At 40.1% G+C, this 21,661-nt stretch overlaps 1 protein-coding gene across 14 annotated transcripts in view; it reads right to left on the reverse strand.

The window, feature by feature from the left end:
- Positions 1 to 21,661, reverse strand: part of LIMCH1 (LIM and calponin homology domains 1) — a 349,030-nt gene that overhangs the window by 94,833 nt on the left and 232,536 nt on the right. For 13 of the 14 annotated variants that reach the window (XM_023224628.1, XM_023224619.2, XM_023224618.2 and 10 more), the window contains 2 exons: positions 7,092 to 7,198; positions 1,559 to 1,589 (listed from right to left, as the gene is read on the reverse strand). Coding sequence is in view for 11 of the 14 variants with exons in the window: in XM_023224619.2 (XP_023080387.1) it covers positions 1,559 to 1,589; positions 7,092 to 7,198 (138 nt within the window). In the remaining 3 variants the exon portion in view is untranslated. The remainder of the gene's footprint in view (positions 1 to 1,558; positions 1,590 to 7,091; positions 7,199 to 21,661) is intronic. The other variant, XM_023224631.1, reaches the window with a different exon arrangement.

The raw sequence follows: 21,661 nt of genomic DNA on the forward strand, positions 1-21,661 counted from the left end.
GGTTCTGCTAAGGTCAATGGCAAAAAAAAATCCCAAACAAGTGATAAAGGTTAATTAGTGTTTCCAAGCACAGGATCAACATAATTCTACTAATTAAAGTAGAAAGAAAGCAGTGTCATGAAGAATGTGATCTGCAGATACCTAGCTTTGGGGTATAGTTAGATTCCCATTAATCTGAGACGGGAAATTTTGAGCCTTGACAAGGCTTGCTACCAATTAAACCACCTTGGATATTTAAGAATGTCTATGAGTATTCAACGGTCTGAAGCTACAGTCCCAAGTTAATTTTGTTTTGTATTTCTGAAGAAACTGTCCACAAAAGCAAATCCTCCTCACGTTCACTTCCCATGAAACCCAGCAGAGTCAGCTGAAGATGAGCTCCTTCACACTGAATTACAGGGAACTGAGGCCCATGTAGAAGCTAAGAGGAGTATTTTCTCTTCACATTCTGTCTTATTGCTTCAGCCAGGTTGGGAAGTACTTATTGTGCCTCCTTCTACTTGGTAGGCCAGAAAATGCTTTGGACAACATGATATAGTTACATGAATCCAGCTGGCGACAGACCCAAAATATGGTTATGCGCATTGATGCTAAGAGGTGATTTCGTTTTCTACCTCTGTGGGAAAATTTTACTTCATGAGCCCCTCAAAACTTCCAGAACATCTTTTTGAACTGATTGCTTACAAATAAATTTCCAGAGATTCAAATGTCAGGACATTAACTAGGACCGTAAAATAACTAATGTGTGCTGAGAGTATGTGGCTATCTTAAAAGGTATAATGGGGGAATGGAAAAAACACTGTGTTGTGTTTTAGGTTAAAGGTTTTCTGATTTGTTTAAAATTTTATGATGAAAAATGGCATATACCTCTAGTTTTACAGAGGAGGAAAAAGAAGATAAGAAAGAAAATGTCAATCAAATATAATAGCACCTGGGGAGATTTTTTTAAAAAGAGATTTCAGCCAATTTTAAAATTTTAGAGGCAGAATGTAACTTCTTTCATTCTTCAATCTAAACTGAAAATAAAACAGCACTAACATACTTGCCTTTTGAAAATAAGATCTACAAAAAGTTCATTTTGGCAAGTACTAATAAAAATGCAAAAGATTAAAAGGAGAACAAAATACACAGAGTATAGACTCATGGCAGTCAACACTATTCATATTATACAGATCTTACCCTACAACAATTTGCCAAACTGCTTAATTTAATAATCCCATCTGTGCCTACAAATGGAAAGGGGCTAATGTTAGTATTGAGCCTGATCGTTTTGTGTTTAAGAAACTGAATCATAAACAGAGCATAAACAGAGCACAAGCTTTCACTTGTTTATTTCTGGATTGAGCACTTATCTAAAATAAAGAGAACCACCACCACCCCAGCCCAACACATACACAATTTACTATTTTTATTTCTATCATGGTCATTAATTATTCTATGAAATACACATACTTCTTTCTAAGGACTTTTTCTGGCAAGGCATATGAGAAGCATTGAATTTAGCTAAATTTTACACTTGAACCATCAAAGATACAAGTTTGGAAGTTAAAACACTTACATTTTTCAGCTTCCTACTATAATCAGGGCTCCTAGTCAAGGAAAGAGAAAAGAAAATATTGTCAGAAGAGCAGATTCTAAATTGTGATCTTTCCTTAAATGCCACTAAGATGTACTCGAAGCTAACATATATAATGAGATCAGAAGAATGTATTATTTTTTAAGGCTTAAGTTTTGTGATTTCGGGCACTGAATAAAATTACTTAGAAAACAAAATGTAGAAGGACAAAGTGGGATTAAAGTTCCACAGTACAGTGTAAAAAGATGATGCTTGACTGGGCGTGGTGGCTCACACCTGTAATCCCAGCAATTTGGGAGGCCGAGGTGGGCAGATCACAAGGTCAGGAGATCGAGACCATCCTGGCTAACACAGTGAAACCCCAAATCTACTAAAAATACAAAAAAAAAAAAAAACCTAGCCAGGCATGGTGGCACATGCCTGTAGTCCCAGTTACTTGGGAGGCTGAGGCAGGAGAATGGTGTGAATCCGGGAGGCGGAGCTTGTGGTGAGGAGAGATCGCACCACTGCACTCCTGCCTGGGCAACAGAGCGAGACTCCATCTCAGAAAAAAAAAAAAAAAAGATGATGCTTTATAACGTCTGGAAATAGAAAAAGTCCAATTAGAACTAGGACTGTTCATAGTTGTATTCTCAAAGATTAACCATTGAAGATTCTGCCTTGATTATAGACCACTGCCAAACTAAAATCGGACTGCACTTCCAAAATCTTCATGCAAGTATTTTTAACACAGGTCTGAAACCTTACTTAATTAGACAGACCTGAAAATATGTGTACAAGAAGCAATCCTATCCAAATATTTGTTCTTTTCTGCTCTGGACATAAATTAGCATTGGGAATAACCCATAAGTAGGAAAATATGCTTGTTATCTTCAAATATACACACATGCCTGCTCAAATATGCACCCATGTTTACTCTCTAACTATAATCAGAAAAGCTACTTCAAAATATTCATACAATTAAATATAAGAGTTCCTGCAGGCCGGGCGCGGTGGCTCAAGCCTGTAATCCCAGCACTTTGGGAGGCCGAGACGGGCGGATCACGAGGTCAGGAGATCGAGACCATCCTGGCTAACATGGTGAAACCCCGTCTCTACCAAAAAATACAAAAAACTAGCTGGGCGAGGTGGCGGGCGCCTGTAGTCCCAGCTACTCGGGAGGCTGAGGCAGGAGAATGGCGTAAACCCGGGAGGCGGAGCTTGCAGTGAGCTGAGATCTGGCCACTGCACTCCAGCCTGGGCGACAGAGCGAGACTCCGTCTCAAAAAAAAAAAAAAAAAAAAAAAAAGAGTTCCTGCAAAATTATTTCAAAGTTATTTTTTTTTTAACATGTCAACAAATAAACACTAGAAAAAACAAACTGCACTTCTTTTTTCCACAGTAACTTCAGTGAGGGGGAAGGGAGTGTAAGTCTATCACATAAACCAGTCAAGAATTCCTTAAAGTATTTAGACCCTGATTACTTCACTGCAGCATATATTGACCTAAAGTACATATTAATGAATAAGTGGACCATTTTAAGTCCTTTGAAATTTGAAGAAATAGAAAGCAAGTAGTATACCATGGAAATAAACCATCAAAAAGGACTTAGATTGAAAGCATTAGTCCAGTTTGGATTTGATATAAAAAATGTTTTCATGTTTCTGTTTTTAACAGGGGGAAAAAATGGGATGTCCTTACCTGCTTGGATATCTGGTAGGGTTTTTTGTTGTTTTATGTTTTTGCTTTTGTTTTTTGAGACTGAGCCTCGCTCTGTCACCAGGCTGGAGTACAGTGGTGCAATCTCGGCTCACTGCAACCTACACTTCCTGGGTTCAAGCGATTCTCCTGCCTCAGCCTCCCAAATAGTTGGGACTACAGGCACGCACCACCATGCCCAGCTAATTTTTGTATTTTTAGTAGAAATGGGGTTACACCATGTTGGCCAGGATGGCCTCCATCTCCTGACCTCATGATCTGCCCATCTTGGCCTCCCAATCTGCTAGGGTTTTTTTAATTTAGGAAAGAAACCAGATTTTTAAAAATCTATAAAAGATTTGAAACTTTTATGGAAAACAAATTAAGAATAGGGAACATAGAGCTTTTTCTGCATTGATGATAAAAGTTCATTGAGACTCTAACCCAGTGCTAAAAATTGTGCTTGGTACACAGAAGCTCACAAAATATTTGTTGAATGACTCCCACCTATTATATGGAAATATTTCCAAATTTTGACAGAGACACTCGGGAGCAATCCAGAGCCTGTGTACGTTTTCATCCAGTTGCTTTGATTCCCTGGAATGATACTTGCTGTGTGCCTGTCTAGATTATACTTTCATTTCCCATCAAGGTTGTCTGGCATCCATTACAGGTAGAGTTCACTAAGTTACACATGCAGTAATCACTTGCAGGCTTTTCCTTTTTTTTTTCTGTCTACTCAAGTTACTAAAAAAAAAAAAAACACACACACACACACACACACAAGAAAAACTGCCTACCATGAAAGCTAAATGAAAGAGTATTTTCTAAAACACAACTTCCAGAAAACCATCCAAAGCTCCTCTGTGGGATCTATCCCTATACCTTACTGCTTCCGCTAGTAATTGGTGGCAATGGGGTGCTCCTCTCTGTGTCTACAGATGTCCTGCTCAACTCACAGAGGGACAACAGAGAAATATAGCAGTTCTACTTTAAATACTTTAGTTTACAAAATCTGCATATGTTACAAGCATTCCCTGCACAGTGCCAAATTAAACCAGCATCACTTATCAAAAATACATGAAATCCAATAGTTTATTCCATACTCTATTACTTACTAAAACTATAAACAACTTTCTAAGTACTGTAAGTGAATTTATAGAATCATTTTAAGCTAAAATTCTTTATGTTCTTTGAAATATTCATACAGTAAAATGTTTTTTCTCTATAATGATTCTGAGCTCAACATCCTACCCCGCTTGTGGACTGCCACGCCCACCACACACGTCCTTACACATTATCCTTCAACCACACCAGTTACTTTTCTTTCTTGTAAACATGAAGCTTGTCGTTCTTCCTCTTCCCCAGCCTTTGTACCTGCTCTTTCTCTGTCCTGAATGCCCTACAGATCTTCCCACAGCCTGTTCTTCATTCTCATGTGTGTCTCAGCCCCCAGTTACTGCTCAGTTGAAATGCCAGCACTTCAGAGAAGCCACCCTCAGCCACCTCTGGACTGGCCACTGTCTTTTGCTTATTACTCCATTTTATTTTCTTCTCAGCACTTATCATTTCCTGCAGTGATCTTCTTTGTTTACTTCTTTGCTTCTTGTTTCTTGACACTGGACTGTAAACTCCACATGAGCAGACGACCTTGGCTATCTGAGTTCATTCTATTTCTCTAGTGATGAAAAGTATCTAACACATAGAAGCTGCTCAGCAAACATTTGTTGAATGAATGAATGAAAAATGCCAGGGTCATGGGGGAATGTGATGGCAAAGTATTGCCTAAAGAAAATAAGAGTACTCAAGTGAAGGAAACATTAAAAAGAAAATGAGGAGAAGACATACAAAAGGAGAGATAGATGGAAAGAAAGACAGGATTAAAAAGGGAGGGAATGCAGAAGGAAGAAAAGGAGACAGAAACAAAGAAGGAAAAATGGACAGGAAAACAAAAAGATGGTACAGTAACTAAGAAGGGACTGTATCCATGTATCATTTGTCTAAGTGACATTTTCCCCTTTAGGTTTCTTTCCACACCTTGATTTAAAATCTCTTTCTTTACAAGTCGGTTGTTCCATCTTCCCATATCTGCACTGAGCAAGCTTTACCTAGAATCATACCAGATGGAATATTCTGTCCAGTTTCCATTTTTAGATGAATACATGGGGCCTGCTGAAGAAGGGAGCTTAACCAGGGCTTCAGATCTAGTGAGCAGCAGACCTAGGGCTAGATCCTCATTTTCCTGATGCCCAGTGTTTTGTAGATAAGCAATAAAGGTGATACGATTTCTGAATTTTTAAAACCAATCAGGCTCAGAATTCTGGTTTAGTAACATATTGATTTAAAGTGGTTCTAAAAAAAAATGAATGCAGCAGCAGACACTTTCAAAGTGACCTTTCCTTCACCCTCCAAGCAATGTGTGTATGACTAATTATTACCTACGAAGCTGCACAGTTACTATTGTTTCTGGTCAGTTGCCACCCTGGTGAAACTATGAATGGGAGATGAGGCAGAACCTAAAACAATTTCCTAAAGTGAACAATGGTTTATAGAGGATAGATTTAAGTACAATAATAAATGGGGCATGTGATGACCAAGATGAGGTTTAGCGTAGTTTCCATATTCAAATATCCTAAATTTTACTCTGTTATTTTTTCGCTTAGCTAAAATTTTTCCAAGAGAAGTTTTAAAGAATGGCACATAGACAATAGAAAAGTAATTTTAGATAATAGATCACCACTGATTCCCCCATATTCCCAGTCATGAATCATAAAATCCAATAAAAAATCCAAATTTTATTTTATCCAGTAGTCACTTTTTTCCTATTTTTCCTCATCCTTTTTAAAAAATAAAAAAATCTAGCAAATAGTATAAAATCAAATAGTATAAAAAATCATGCAAATAGTATAAAACCAAATAGCATAAAAATCAAGCAAATAGTACAAATCGAATAGTATAAAAATCAAGCAAATAGTATAAAATCAAGCAAATAGTATAAAATTAACAGCTCTGAATTTTGACTTCTCTCCCTTTTCTGTTCTTTCATGATAAAATGACTCCAAAAACAATCAAAAGAAGAAAAGTTACTAATTCACAGACCCTATCTATGAAACTATGTTTATTATTTAGGCATATCCATGTCAAACATTGTTTGGCTAAAGTGGAAAATGTTTTATATGAAATCAGCAGGATCTAAAGAACTTCTAAACTACGTTATCTCTGCCATCTCGTACCCTGGTCACAAGTTATTTCTTTACATGAAGTACATTGCTGTCTCTTTTATTGTGACACTCTGCTCCAAGACTTATTTGGCCCAAACAGGGCTCACTAAGTAGATATAGAGTCAAAGTGCCAATGATCCATCTTCAAAGAACTTGATCATTGACACATATGAGAAGACAGTTACAATTGTAAATGAAGAAGTGAGTTCTCCAAAATCTAATGCCTTCCTTGCATAGCAGAGTTCAGATCTGTTTACCTTCCAAGAGCCTATTCAAATGCTCAATTGGCGCCAATAAAAGTTTTTGTCTAACACACTGATTCTGTGCCTATTTGTTTCTTGCCTCTCTGTTAAGCTTTATTTAACATTTTTCTCCTTCTCTTCAAAATTCAAACTCTATATGCAAGATTTTTGCATTCAAAAAATTATGATTAGAATGAAAGCTATGCACAGAGGGAAAGCCGATGTGAGTTGTTTCAAAAGTTGATTTTTACCTTCACATTTTTATTTTATTAAGCATAACCAATTCTCTGTCTCTTAGAACTTACAACATCATCACAAAATTGCAAATCAAACTATAAAGGAGTCTCCCTTAAACATAAATCATGCTTTACTTACTTGACTGTTACTCTGTTGGATGTATCCTGGAGGTCACTCGGGTCAAAAAGTTGAGATTCTTTAAGGCCAAGCTCTTTACAACCTCTCAAGAATAAGATAATATTGTCCTAGAAGGAAAAAAAGAAATCCAAGTCTATATTATCTTAGATATCTTTATGAACCAGCCCCGCCCAAGTTGCTGTAGGGATACTGGTCACTAAGGCACCTATGGTCAGGTCTAAATCATAGCTTGCATAACAAATCATACTTTGTTAGGAAATGCCAGATAAACAGACACTTCAAACCTCCAAACCCACAGCCATGCCAGATTCATTTTTCCCTTTAGCTTGACACATTTGTATAAAACTACAAGTAAAACGCCATTAAAAGGAAAACTTAGGCCGGGCACAATGGCTCACGCCTGTAATCCCAGCACTTTGGGAGGCTGAGGTGGGTGGATCCATGAGGTCAGGAGATCGAGACCATCCTGGCTAACATGGTGAAACCCCGTCTCTACCAAAAATACAAAAATTAGCCGGGCGTGGTGGTGGGGCCTGTAGTCCCAGCTACTCAAGAGGCTGAGACAGGAGAATGGCATGAATCCGGGAGGAAGAGTTTGCAGTGAGCCAAGATCGTGCCACTGCACTCCAGCCTGGGCGACGGAGCGAGACTCCGTCTCAAGTCAAAAACAAAAACAAACAAACAAAAAAAAACAAAAAAAGGAAAACTTAACATTGTTAGGGGGAACTGTACTCAAAAACAGGTATTCCTTATTGCTTCTTTGTCCATGTCTTGTTGTATATACATCCTTTATGGGTTTTGACTAGTAATACCTTTACGGGTGTTGACTAGTAATACCTCTTTGTGGATTATAAACTGGGTTAAATGCAAGAAAAAGAAAATCTAGACTTAATTGAAATGAGAAAAAAAGGACAGGGAAAGCTTTTAAAATACGAATGCAAAAGCCTGTCAAAAGAAAGTGAAATTTTCTCTAGCAGATACAAATTTACTCTGAATTGGCAGGCACCATTGACAATTAAGGAGGGGTCAGTCTCCATCTATTTTAAGTCATTAAGTATAAACAAATGGTTCTGAAAGGGACTGCAAATTGTGGGTCATCCTTTTGGAATTCCAGGATATTAGTCAAGAGGTTTATCAGTTACAAGTCTCTAACTATCCTCTTCCTGAAAGACTTTTGAAGGTGGTAACTGATCCCATCAGTTAGTGAAAACTACAGGGTAGGGAATGTCGGCTCCAGAAGCCAGACTGATGTGAATCCATCTGAATGCTGTGAGAAAGATGCTACAAAAATCTGAAATGATGGTGATTACAGAATCATATATTCACTCACGTGCAATTCAACTGAGTGAACAGAAAAGATATTTCCCAGTTACCCAGTTTGTAGTCCGGATTCTAAGATAACCCCCAAGAATCCTACCTACAATGTACACACCTCTTCTTGAGTGCAAGTGAAGTCTGTGAATATGATGGGCTATCACTCTGTGATATATCACTAGCAAGTTGACTTGGAGTTAATCAAAAGAAAGATTATCTGATTGGGCCTGACCTAATCAGGGAAGCTCTTAGAAGAAGGTGAGGTCAGAATTCATGCTAGCCATGAATTCTATAGCTGCAAGGAGATGAATTATGTTAATAACCACATGAGCTTGGAAGAAGCTTGGAAGATGTTCAGATAGGATCTCAGCCCCCACTAATACTTTGATTTCAGTCCTGTGGGACCCTGAGCTAAAAACCCAGTTACACCATGTCCAGACTTCTGACATTCAGAAAATGAGAGATAACCAAAGGGTGTTTAAACACATTAGGTTTATGCAGTAATAAAAAATCAATATATCCAGGTTCAAAATAACAAGAGCAATAAGTTGCTAACCTTTCCATCGCCCTTATTATTCACCATGCATTATTCCAAGAACTTTACATATATTCACGCATTTAATTTGTGTACAACTTTATGAACAATTTTGACAGATGAGTGATCTAAGGCACAGAACAATTTATCAAACTGTCCAAGATCACATAGCCTCCAAAGGATGGAGGTGCAAAACAACATGTCTTACGTGAGGAACTCAAGCATAAAAATCTGAGGCCAGCACCAAAGGAAGATGAGGCTATGCAGGTAGAGGCTGATCATACAGGCCTCGAAGGCCATGGAAGGCAAGTTGCAGAATGTCACAGGGGGCTGTATCTGAGAAGTGAAAGCCTAGATCTGTGGTGGAAGGAGATTGCTGCAGGTGGGGTTGGCGGGAGGTAGACGGTGTGAAGGAAGCATTCAAAGGAACAAGATGGGAGACAGGGAGACCAATGAGGAGTTACTACAACCTTGCTTTCCCCCAACGAGGGTGCCTTCATCCCAGGATGTTTTCTTTTTGGGTAAAGCCTCGGTCTTTTTCAGCAGGCAAGAGATGCCATCGTTCACAAGAACTCTCGGAGGCTGACAGTGAGCTAGCTGTTCAGACCAAGTCTGAAGTCACCTATACCCTCACCAGTGTCTCCTTCAGTCACTTTCCACATATTTAACTTATCAAATGTAAGAGTTCCCTCCCATCCCCTGAGTTTTACAGTTTTCTACCTTCTCTGCCATATATGTTTCATTGATCGAGCCTGTCCTAGGTACAAAAGAAAAGGAAAGAAGGCAAGGAATGAAAAAAGTGGTGATATGGAGTCCTTTTTAACAGACCCAAATTTTCTAGTTGTGCATTGATCATCCTGTTACTTAATTTAAATACAACATCTATCCTTTCAAAATACTTATTTTGTCCCAATATTTCAGTTACTTGAAATAAATTGTTTTCAGCCATTTTTTCTAATTAACTGTGTTATCACAAGACATATCAATGTATTACTGATTTTAGCTATGCCAACTACGCCAGTCTTACTTGCTTCCAGACTTGTCTTTACTCAGTACTCAGACTTCCAATTTGGGTCACATCATTTTCCAGAGAGCAAAATCTTCTCCCTGGAATTTTGCTTTTCTTATTGCCAGTGGAAGAAGTACATGTGGATGTTCACTTGGTATGCTTACATGTAAATGATTGGTTAGAAAAAGAAGAAGGAATAAAAGTCACCTACTTTATTATTATTGGAATATTTATGAGCACATATGGAGATAAAAAGTTAGTACAATAAACTATTGCTAAAAAGTGGAAAAATATTTTGTCAATATGAGAATCAAAGCTTGCCGGTGAATTTCTTTTTCTTTCTTTCTTTCTTTCTTTTTTTTTTTTGAGATGGAGTTCCACTGTGTCACCCAGACTGAAGTGTGCAATCTCGGCTCACTTCAGCCTCCACCTCCTAGGTTCAAGTGATTCTCCTGCCTCAGCCTCCTGAGTAGCTGGGACCACAGGCATGAACCACCATGCCTGGCTAATTTCTGTATTTTTAGTAGAGATGAAGTTTCACCATGTTGGCTAGGGCTGGTCTCGAGCTCAAGTGATCTGCCCACCTTGGCCCTGCAAAGTGCTGGGATTATAGGCATAAGTCACCACGCGCAGTTGGTGAATTCTTTTTTAAAAGGCTTTAAAAAATTTACCCATTATTGTTAAGAAAATAGGTTAAAGATAGGTGAAGGCTTTAGATATCAGAACATTATGGTGAATATAATTCACCAGGTATATTCACCAATGGGGCACTTAATAATACAAACTAAACGTTTGTAGCTTATACTCTTCAAGCATTTGCCATCTATCTACCTGGTCTGTTCTGAGGATGTATATGGATTATTTCGTTTATTTTCAAAACAGCCATACACCGCAGTCACTGTTATTGTCTCCATTTTCTAGAGTAGTAGTTGAGGCACAGAGAGGTTATACACCATACCAGTCACCCTGCTAGTAAATCTAACTCCCAATTAACTCCACACAGTTGGGGGGGAAAAAAAAGTTTCCCCAGATGTCAAAAATCTAAGTCTGAAAAGTACCAATTCTTTTTCCCACCTCTCCAAGTTTCCAGGTACCTTATTCTGAATTCAGCCTTCCTGAAATTTCCATTTTAGTTTTTTTCCTTCTTGTCTCTTCTCTTTCTCTATGATGTTCTTCTTCCTCCTTGCCTCCCACCAGCAAACAAACACACATAAATATGCTCTCTCTTAACTTACTTGGCTCTGTGACTCTCAAATTCTCCACTGACTCTAGCCTTGAACAGTCTTGAGGATACCACATTCAAAAACATGTGCACCTCTCACGTACAATTCTACCATTCAGGAACAGTAAACAAACCCTTTAACTACCCAATGAGGCAACTCCAAACCAAAGAGTGACTAGTACAAATCCAGGTGAGTCTTCACTTGAGAGTGCAAGTATCCACTGATTGGCCTTTAAGCTCTGAGTGCTTTCTGCCCAGAGGAAAGCAAAGGAAGTGTTGACACTCTCTGGGAATCATTTGACATCACAATAAAGGACAAGATCTGTGACCAGCATGTAGTCCCCTAAGAGGTGCATGACTGTGACCCCCACAGATTCTCAACAGGGTGCTCCTCCTCCTATGTGCATTGCAGACGCACAGACCCGCCCTTGAACACCATGCTATGTTCAGGATGCAGCCTGCAAACACAAAAGCTTTGTGCTGCCAGCCAGCCCAAACAATTTGGGCTAGAAGATTTAAATAACTGCAGGTCTGTTTCCAGCTTCTTGCTACAACCTAATGATGCTGGAGTGGGGCCAGGCCCTAGGCAGAAGAAAAGCCAGAAGGAAGAGCCACCCAGCCAAGAGCTAGCAAGGGCAGCCACTGGAGCAAGCGAGAAAGGCTGTGCCTTTAATTACATAAAATGCATCCTGTGAATTCTCATCTGCCTTGCTGTTCACACTGAGATTTTTCCACATTTACAATTTCCAGCAAAGCCCACATCTTAGTGTGTTAACTTTGGAAGCCAAACACTAAAAGTGTCTCTATCCCAAGGGAAAAGAAGTACAAGACACTGCTTTACTATAATGGCTATATATTTAGCTCTTACTATCATGGAGCTAACAAACCCATACATCTTTGCAAGAAGTTTTTAAAGGACTCTTCAAAAAAAGTCAATGTCATGTAAAACAAAAATTGGCGATCAAAGCCATCATGACCAAATGCAATGCATGATCTTTGACTAGACCCCAGATCCCAGAGGCAAAACTAAGTGAGGGTGTAAAAGTCAAATTTAAATATGAACTGCACATTGGATGATATTGTTGAATGAATGTTAATTTTTTAGGTGTGATTATGATTTTGCATTTATATGAGAGACTGCCTTTATTTTTAAGCATCCATATGAATTATTTAGGGGTGAATTATCATAATGTCAGTAACATAATATTCAAATGGTTCCAAAAAAAAAGTATGCAAGTGTATATATGTTCACACATGTGGGGGAAGGGAGACAGAGAGAGAGGTTGCAACTACGTCTGCCTGTCTGTGAAGACAGAGATAAAGCAAATAGTAAAATAGTAACAAGCAGTGAATCTAGATCAAGGGTCAGTCAACTTTTTCTATAAAGGGTCAGATAGTAAATCTTCTAGGCCTTGTGGGCCACATGGTGGTCTCTGTTAAAAAAATTCAACACTGTTGTTGTAACCAGATCATATGTAAACAAACATGTGTGTCTGTATTCTAACAAATTTTATTTACCAAGGCAGGCATTGGGTGGATTTGGTCAATAGGCTGTAGCTGGCTGACCCTGTATTCCATTATTCACCATACCTTTCTTTGAATTTTTCTGTATGTTTGAGATTTTTCCCAAAAAAGTCTATGAGAAAAGGTTCTTGAATTTCTAAAAGATAAATTCGACTAGGTAGGATTGTGACTTCACTGGTAAAAATCTATTCCACAAAATTCATGGAAAAATGGTTGTCACCTCTGAGATGACCACCGCAAAGTCATGAGGTAAATTCTCAGGTGCTACTGATGGAAAGTCACCATTTCTGGCTAATTGGCAAGCAGTGCATAACATGAGTCTCAATTCAACAGACAGACATAACATAAAGTTCCTCAAAGAGTCTATTTTGTACTAGACTAATATTAATATATGGATTTATACCACTGTTTATGTAACTTCCATACATTAAACCCTCCTTGTTCATGGGCCAGTGGTTTCTCATTTCATTGATTTGTGGGCTTGTCCTGTGTATAAAAACATTCCCCCAGGGCTATGGGTAAGACCTGAGCTTGCTACCTTCCTAGGGCCTCTTACTCTAAAGACATCGTTGCAACTCACTCCCTTTCCTTTCTCACTCCAAAGGCAAGGTGAGGGAATAGCCCAGGATGGTCTCTACCCCAGAGTATAGCAAAGTTCCTGACATGTACCAAGTGCTCACTAAATATTTAAATAAACTCAATTCAATGTGCTACGTGGTCTTCTAGGTATCTGTAACAATGAATAAAGCAGAATTCCTTAGTCTTCACAATCCATCAAATAACTGGAATTGTTCAAGATACACATAAACAGAGTTATGACATCAAATTAGAAAACAGAAGCAAGAGAAGAACAAACATATCATGGAACAGGGCACAAATAGCTTTTCCAGTTAGAAGCTTTTCCAGTAAGAAGCCTTGTCTGCTTCTTAGCTACGTGTCCTTGGGCATAGTTCCTAACCTTTCTGATCCTCATATCCTCAGATTCCTAACTCGTAAGGTGGGGGATGCTATCGACCTGTAGGGATGTCATAATTAAAGAAAACATGCATTAAGAACACAGCTCAGTGTCTGGCACCTTCTGGGCACTCACTGTATGGAAGTTTTTATTAAGACATTCTTGTTCACTCAGGCACGAAAGGACCATGGAAGATGTGACGATGAAGAACAGTTTATCCATCTATGAAAAACAGGCACACTGTGTAGGTATAGCACTTGCCAGTTACATGGGAGATGGCAAAGAAAAAAAAAAGATAGTTGCTGCTATTGTTACTTAGTTGTTATTAACCACCAGCTTGGCAGTTTTATACAAATAGCCTCAAATTTAGGGGCAGGCTACATACCAAAAGTCATTTGTAAGGTAGCTGCTTATAAGCCATCATTTGTAATTATCCCACAGACAAAAATCCTTGCATGGTAGTTCTAAGTTCAGACCAGAAAAGCCTACTTCATCCAAAGTACACATGAAGAAGAGTAGGAATTACATGATGGAACCTAAAAGCTGGGCAGAACACTTCAGTGGGAAAACATATTCAGAGACGCCAGGTGCACGTCTCCTCTGACAACAGTTGGATCAAGGATCCCAACAGCTGCAGAAGAGGTTTCCTCAGCCCATGGCAGTGCTATCAGAGGGAGAAGGAGCGGGAGGAGGGGGCCTCATCCAAGCCCTTCTTCCTCTTTTCTTCCGAAGGCAAGCAAGAAGCTCCTTGCTACCTTTCTCTTTCTTCAGTTGTCATTTCCATCTGAAAAAAGGTTTCTCTCTTTCCTTTATCTCCTGCACAGAGCAAGCAGCTTTCTGGCTCTGGGGCAGACACCCTGCATTTGGTAGTTCTCTGTGGAAACCAGACAGGGAACGAGAAGCTCCCTTCTGTGCCCAACCTTCTTGGCTTTATTTCTTTTACCCCGTTAGGGAAAGATCAACATGATCATGGATTTGGGTTCACAGAAAATGAAGGGAATGCTCACCTGGGTTTCAAATGAATCCAGATACCTTTACTGCCAGATATTTAAAATGCAATATATGCATAAAGCATCCATATAATTCTCAGTTTCTATAAATGAAAAGACTAGGTGGAAAATATTAAAATGTAAACTAGAATTACCTCTTTTGAAGTTCTCATTTTTATATATTTTCTACAAGAAATATTTGCCCTAAAAATCTTAATAAGGCCCAGGTGCAGTGGGTCACACTTGTATTGCTAGTGCTTTGAGAGGCGGAAGCAGGAGGATCCCCTGAGGCCAGAAGTTCAAGACCAGCCTGGGCAATAGAGCAAGACTCTCTCTATAAAATGTTTTTTAAAAAATTAGCTGGACATGCTGGAGCATGCCTGTAGTCCCAGCTGCTCAGGAGGCTGGGGTGGGAGGATCACCTGAGCCCAGGAGGTAGAGGCTGCAGTGAGCTATGATTGCACCACTGCACTTCAGCCTGGGTAACAAAGCAAGACCTTGTCAAGCAAGCAAGCAGGCAAGCAAGCAAGCAAACAAGAGAATGAGAAAAGAAAGAAGAAATTTTAATAAGGACTAGCATACCTCAGAAAGACTTTCAGATTTGCAAGTCTGTCACAGAAGACCCAGATCTTGTTAGGAAATCCACAACTAACAATAATGTTACTTTTCTATTCTACCTATAAGACTTGTTTTTCTTTTAAACATGGTTTTGGTTAGGTTTTCTACATTTGAAGCAAACTCCCTTTAACAGAAATGCAATTAAGAAACTCAGAATTTAAGGAATACATTACCAAAATATCTCTAGGAACTTACCCAGTAATTAATAGAATTTGGGGATTTCCTGTACCTACCGTGTGTTCACAGTTGCTGCCTCAGTCTGTATGGGTAACAGTCACACTCCAGTGACTGGCTGATGTCCAACAACAATCAGCACTTGCCAGACTTTCAATGCATTTTTATTTGCCAGGAGCACTTAATGAGGATACCAGCTCTTCCACTGAGAGAAAAGAGCAACTCATTCTGCCTGGGGGAATTCTGGGGAGGTTTGACCCAGAAGGTGGCCGCTGGGTGGCTGCTTGAAGCAGAAGAAAACATTTTATGGATGGGAAATGAGCAGAAGCGCAGTGGATCACAGAAGAGAAAAGGGGAGGTAGGAGGGGAAGAGAACTATGAAAGGTGAGACAGAGGAGGGCTGTGAGTGTCTTGCTAAAGATCTGGGCTGTTCTTTGGGCAGTGGGGAAGCCAGACTAGTTCATGAGAATAGGAGTCCTGGGAAAAGATGTCAGGTGCAGTGGGAGAGCACCCATGAGTGGAGGAGAGGGTCCACTTAAGATCCCAGGCCTGGTGTGGCCTGGTAGTTTGTGCCTGCAATTTCAGCACTTTAGGAGGCGGGCAGATCGCTTGAACCCAGAAGTTCGAGACCAGCTTGGGCAATGTGGCGAAACCTTATCTCTACAAAAATTTTTAAAAAATCAGATGGGCCTGGTGGTGCGCACCTGTAGTCCCAACTACTCAAGAGGCTGAGGTGGGATGATGGCTTGAACCTGGGAGGCAGAAGTTGAAGTGAGCCGTGATTGGGCCACTACACTCCAGCCTGGGCAATAGAGCGAGACCCTGTCTAAAAAAAAAAAACAAAACAATTAATTAATTAATTAATTAACTAATTTCAAAAGATTTCAGGGAGAGCTAAACCAGAGGGGGAAGATATGAGCACCTCTCTTTGGACTGGCCATTGAGTGGATGTGGGGATAGAGGACGAGGGGAAAGATGGGGTTTCAGGTAATGCCATGGTTTTTAGCCATTGAGATCGTCCTAAGGAACAGGAGCAAGAGGAGATCTGTGAGGAAGGGAAATAAATTGGGAGCACTCTATATTTAGAGAGCCACAGCTCATCAGGGACTTATATTTGGGTTTGAAGTAGAGAAGCAAGGCCCCTGCAGAATATGTAGGTTTGAGAATCACCAACCCAGGAAAGCAGGAGAAGCCAAGGGAAAGCAGGATATTTCCTGGGAGAGGTCAGACACGGAATGAGCGAGGCTAACCCAGACATCATCCACATGTAAAGGACAGTTAGAGGAGGATGAGTTCATCATGCCTGAAGAGGAGCAAACATAAGGAGGAGGAGAACCAGGGAAAACAGTGCCAGGGAAGCCAGGCCAGAGCATTGTTTCAGGAAGCACTGTGTGTCTGGAGTCAAATGCCACACCACCACATTGAGGATCCCAGCTTTGCCCCTTCCTGGCTGAATAGTCTAACCCTTCTCTGTCCAGGTTTCTCTTCTAAAAGCCTATGTCCTTACGAGTCCTATAGAACCTGTTACCCACAACATTTCTGATCACATCTCCAAGACTCTCCCCTACCTACCACCTCCAATGCGGCTTCAACCAGGCACCTGCTCGCTGGTCCTCAGACATGGCAGGTGAGCTCCTGCCAGGGCCTTTGCAGTGCTCTCTCGCTCTCTTTTAACCTAGATATCACCTAGAACAACAATAACTGGGGAATATGAAGTAAATGCTCCACCTCTTTGACCTTAGTCCCTCTTCTAGGATTCTCATTCTTTCTCTCCTATAACACCTGCTCTTTCATTTCCAGACTTTGCTCTTTTCTCTCAGTCCATTTCTCTCTCCCCTTGTTGCCTTATTTCCTTCGTGATCCAGTCTAGGCCACTGCCTGGAGCTTCAGCATCCCCACCTCTTTGTCATTCTATAAGAGAACAAGGACTAGGAAGAGGAAATAACACAGATGGAACAGTTAGCCTGGGACAATGAGCCTTGGCATCGGAACCAGCCATCTCTTGCCTCCACTGGAAGAAGGATCAGCTGTGTGTCTATATGGAGGGACATCAGCAGGGATAACACTCCCGGGCCCTCCCTCCTCCTTTCCTAAGTTGGTTTGGGAGAAGAAATGGGACATTCCTGCTCAGCCACTTCCATTCCGTGAGACAAGCTCTCGGTCTCTGCCATGTGGTAAGGGGCCTCTCTCTGTGGAGGAGGTCTGTGGTTGCCCAGCTGTGCCAGAAATGAGTGGATACATTTATTTAATTCAGGATTGAGGATTGGCAAACCCACTTTGTTGAAGCGCTAAACTCAAGTTCCCCAATTTGTTCCATGAGAAGTCAAGATGATACTGTGATCTCTGTCTGATTCCCATGTTTATGTCTCAGCTGGAAGAGGAAGAGAGGAATATTATTTATCACCCTAAGTCCCTACTGCTTGACTCCCAGTGCTACTGGACATAATGCTGCCATGATTGGACCTGGAATTGCCACAAATTTATGAGCTCCCACATCAGCAGGCTCCTGGATCCACTTGTTAATCCTTCCAGACATTCTTGGTCAGCCCCCTCTTCCAATCTTGGAAGAAGTGTGAACAAGCCTCCTCTACTTCCTTCCACCTCTCTGCCATGCCTTTACCTTCTTCTCACTCACAGATGTCATTAGCCCTCAAGAGTTAAATCCCCTTCACTTCACCCATCCCATATTCTGTATCTAAAAATGATTTTTTAAAAAGAATATAAAGTTGGATATTTTACGGTATTTTGAAATAATCTGTTACTGTTTTTTCAACAATGGGAGCAAAGTGTGAGTCTGGGTTAAAACGACGATGAGTCAGCACTTAGGCTATGTTAACTTTAACTTTTAAAGCTTACTCAAAGCTATCAACGGCATACTTGCTGTTTGAAAGGTAGTATATTAAGTGTTTTGAGCAGGAAGGGGTCATGATAAGAGACTCTTATTTGCAAGTGAGAGAAATCCAGACGTAAATAGGCATATATTGGATTGCAGAGTCCAGTATGACCCAGCAGGGCGCAGGGTGGGGATGCAGCTGACCTACTGAAACAGCTGGAAACCAAGGCCTCAGGTACTGGGGACCTGGACTTACTTCATCTCTTGTCTGCCCACTCTAAATGTTGGCTTATTGGCTCTTGCTGTACATGAGTTTCTTCCACATGAACCTCTAGTTCCCAAGTGTCATACATGAAGGCTGGCGCCCCCTCAGAGGACTGACTCTCTTCTCATTTGCAGTTTGAAAAACATCCCAGGAAAAGACCCATATTGACCTGCCTAGGGTCAAGTTCCCTCCAACAGTAGCTAATGAAAGAGGATAGAAAAGACTGTGAATCCTTGGTCAGGGAGGAATAGAGAAGGAATAGTTTCCAAAAGAAGGAAAATGAGACTCCCTAGGGCAGACAAAACTATCAACACTGGCTGCACTCACAAAAGTGGATCAGATGTGGATTTTTCTTCCAGAGTTTTAGAGTAGAATGTGAATTACTACTATCATTTTTAGCATACAAACTGATCAAATCTGGTTTTGCTTTAAAGATATTCTTTTGGAACTATGCACTAAGCTGTAATGCTGCTTCCATTTGCTGAAGTTAACAGCCCTGATGTCAAAGAGGACCAACTACAAAATGAAGTGAGCATACATTACTTAATTAACTCTGCTTGGAAGAGCTTTGGAAGCACAATTCCTTGCCAGCATAGCATATATTAGTTATTTTTTCCTCATAGGACAGTTAGGGAAATAGAGTGCCCAACCCAAAGACTCTGTTGGCTCTTGCACCCTGATTTTATCTCTATCTGGATTCCAGACTCATGACCATCCAAACAGCAGCTGTATTGCCTCTCAAGGACTTGACATTCAAGCTCACTTGAGGGGCAATACCACAGTGCAGCCTATCAGGAAAACTGGATTCCAAGGAATCTATCCCTCCAAAAAATTACTGAACTATTCCCCAGGCTACTTAAACTAACCTTAAAACCCAACATATGCATTAGTATATTATATGGCCAGATTGTTTTCCAACATAATTCACTAGTTGCATTTTGGGAATTGAATGAAAAATACCTTCACTTATTTTAGAATAAAACTGCTTTAACTATCTATCATATGCCATTAAACAGTTCCCATATATTTGACATGTAAAATATGACTTGAGAGCAGTGATAAACTGTGGTCTGTGGATTGCTATGGGTTTGGTACTGGTCCATGATGAAATAACTGCAGAATTGAAAATAAGCATTTAGGCCAGGCGCAGTGCTCATGACTATAATCCTAGCACTTTGGGAGGCCAAAGCAGGTGGATCACTTGAGCCCAGGAGTTTGAGAGCAGTGCGGGCAACATGATGTTATCTCATCTCTACAAAAAAATACAAAAATTAGCCAGGCATGGTGACATGAGCCTATTGTTCCAGCTACTAGAGAGACTGAGGTGGGAGGATTGATGGAGCCCAGGAGGTTGAGGATGCAGTAAGCTGAGATCACGCCACTGCACTCTAGCCTAGGTGACAGAGTGAGACCCTGTGTCAAAAAGGGAAGGAGAGAGGAGGGGAGGAGAGAGAAGGGGAGGGGAGGGGAGTGGAGGGAAAGGGAGGAGAGTGGAGTGGAGGGGAGGGAAAGGAAGGGAAAGGAGAAGAGAAGAGAAAAGAGAAGAGAAGCTAAGCAAAGCATTTAAAAACTTTTATAACAATTTGGTATTCTACTCACATCCAACTGTGTGATCAATGAACTCATTTCATTGAACAGGGAGTATACCATTTTGGATTTTTTCCAACCAACATGAGTCATATATTGTGCTGAACTGTGTAATCAATGGTAGTAGAATCACGTATCAGTCTGAGTTGGGTTGGAAGTTAACAACAATAACAAAAGGCAAATCAAACACAATGAGATATCGCTTCACACTCATTAGAATGGCTAATTTTAAAAAGACAGAAAATATCAAGTGTTGATGAGAATATAGAGAAACTAGAACCACTGTGCATTGTTGGTGAGAATGTAAAATGGTGTAACTGCTATGGAAAACAGTTTGATGTTTCCTCAAAAAGTTAAACACGGGATTACAATATGATCCAGCAATCCCACTTTTAGGTGTATGCCCAAGATAACTGAAAGCAGAGACTCAAATAGACACTTGCACACTAAAGTTTATAATGGCCAAAATGTGGAAATGACCCAAATGTTCATCAGCAGATGAACAGATAAAATGTGGTCTATACATACAATGGAATAGTATTTAGCTTATAAAGGTATGACATTCTGACATATGCTACAGTGTAAATAAATCTGGAAGATATGCTAAGTGAAATAAGCCAGACACAAAAGGACAGATACTGCAGGATTCCACTTATACATGAGGTACTTAGAGTAGTCAAATTCATACAGACAGAAGGTAAAATAGAGGTTACCAGGGTCTCAGGTAAGGGTAGGGGATAATGGGTAGTTGTTGTTTAATGAGTAAAAAGTTTTAGTTTGTGATGACGAAAAAGTTATCAAAATAGTGCTATAGACCAAATGTTTGTGCCCGTCAATGTGATGGCATTTGGAAGTGGAGTGTTAGGAAGTGATTAAGTCACGAGGGTGAGCCCTCATAAATGGGATTAGTGATCTTTTAAAAGAGACCCCAGAGAGCATCCTTGCCCTTTCCACCATGGAAGGACATAGAAAGAAGATGGTCATCTATGAACCAGGAAACAGGTCCTCACCAGATGCCAAATCTGCCAGTGCCTTGATCTCGGACTTCCCAGCCTCCAGAACTGTGAGAAATAAAGTCCTGTTGTTTATAAGCCATTATAGTCTATTTTGTTATAGCAGCCTGAACAAAGACAAATGGATACAGGTGACAATTGCATAACACTGTGAATATAACTTACTAAGCTGTACAACTAAAAATGGTTAAAATGGTAAATTTTGTTAGGTATAAAAAAATACAAACAAACAAACAAAAAAAAAAAAAACAAAAAACAGCGATAAACACATCACAGAGTCCTAGAAGATATGTCCCAGGAGATTCTGGATCAAATAAAGTTTGGAAAATGCTGCATAAAATATTCCCCACTTGGAGTTCATAATGTTTAGACTAACAGTTCTGAGAAATTCTTACTAAGAGACTCTTAGTTTTAACTCAGCTTTTCCTAAACTTATTGGACTTCAGAATCCCTTTTTCCATCATACACCTTTTAATAGCTCATAAAGCACAGTTTAAGAAATGCTGAGCCAGATGAACTACTGAAACACAGT

The sequence above is a fragment of the Piliocolobus tephrosceles genome, chromosome 3, assembly GCF_002776525.5.
Source record: "Piliocolobus tephrosceles isolate RC106 chromosome 3, ASM277652v3, whole genome shotgun sequence".
Taxonomy (NCBI): Eukaryota; Metazoa; Chordata; class Mammalia; order Primates; family Cercopithecidae; genus Piliocolobus; species Piliocolobus tephrosceles.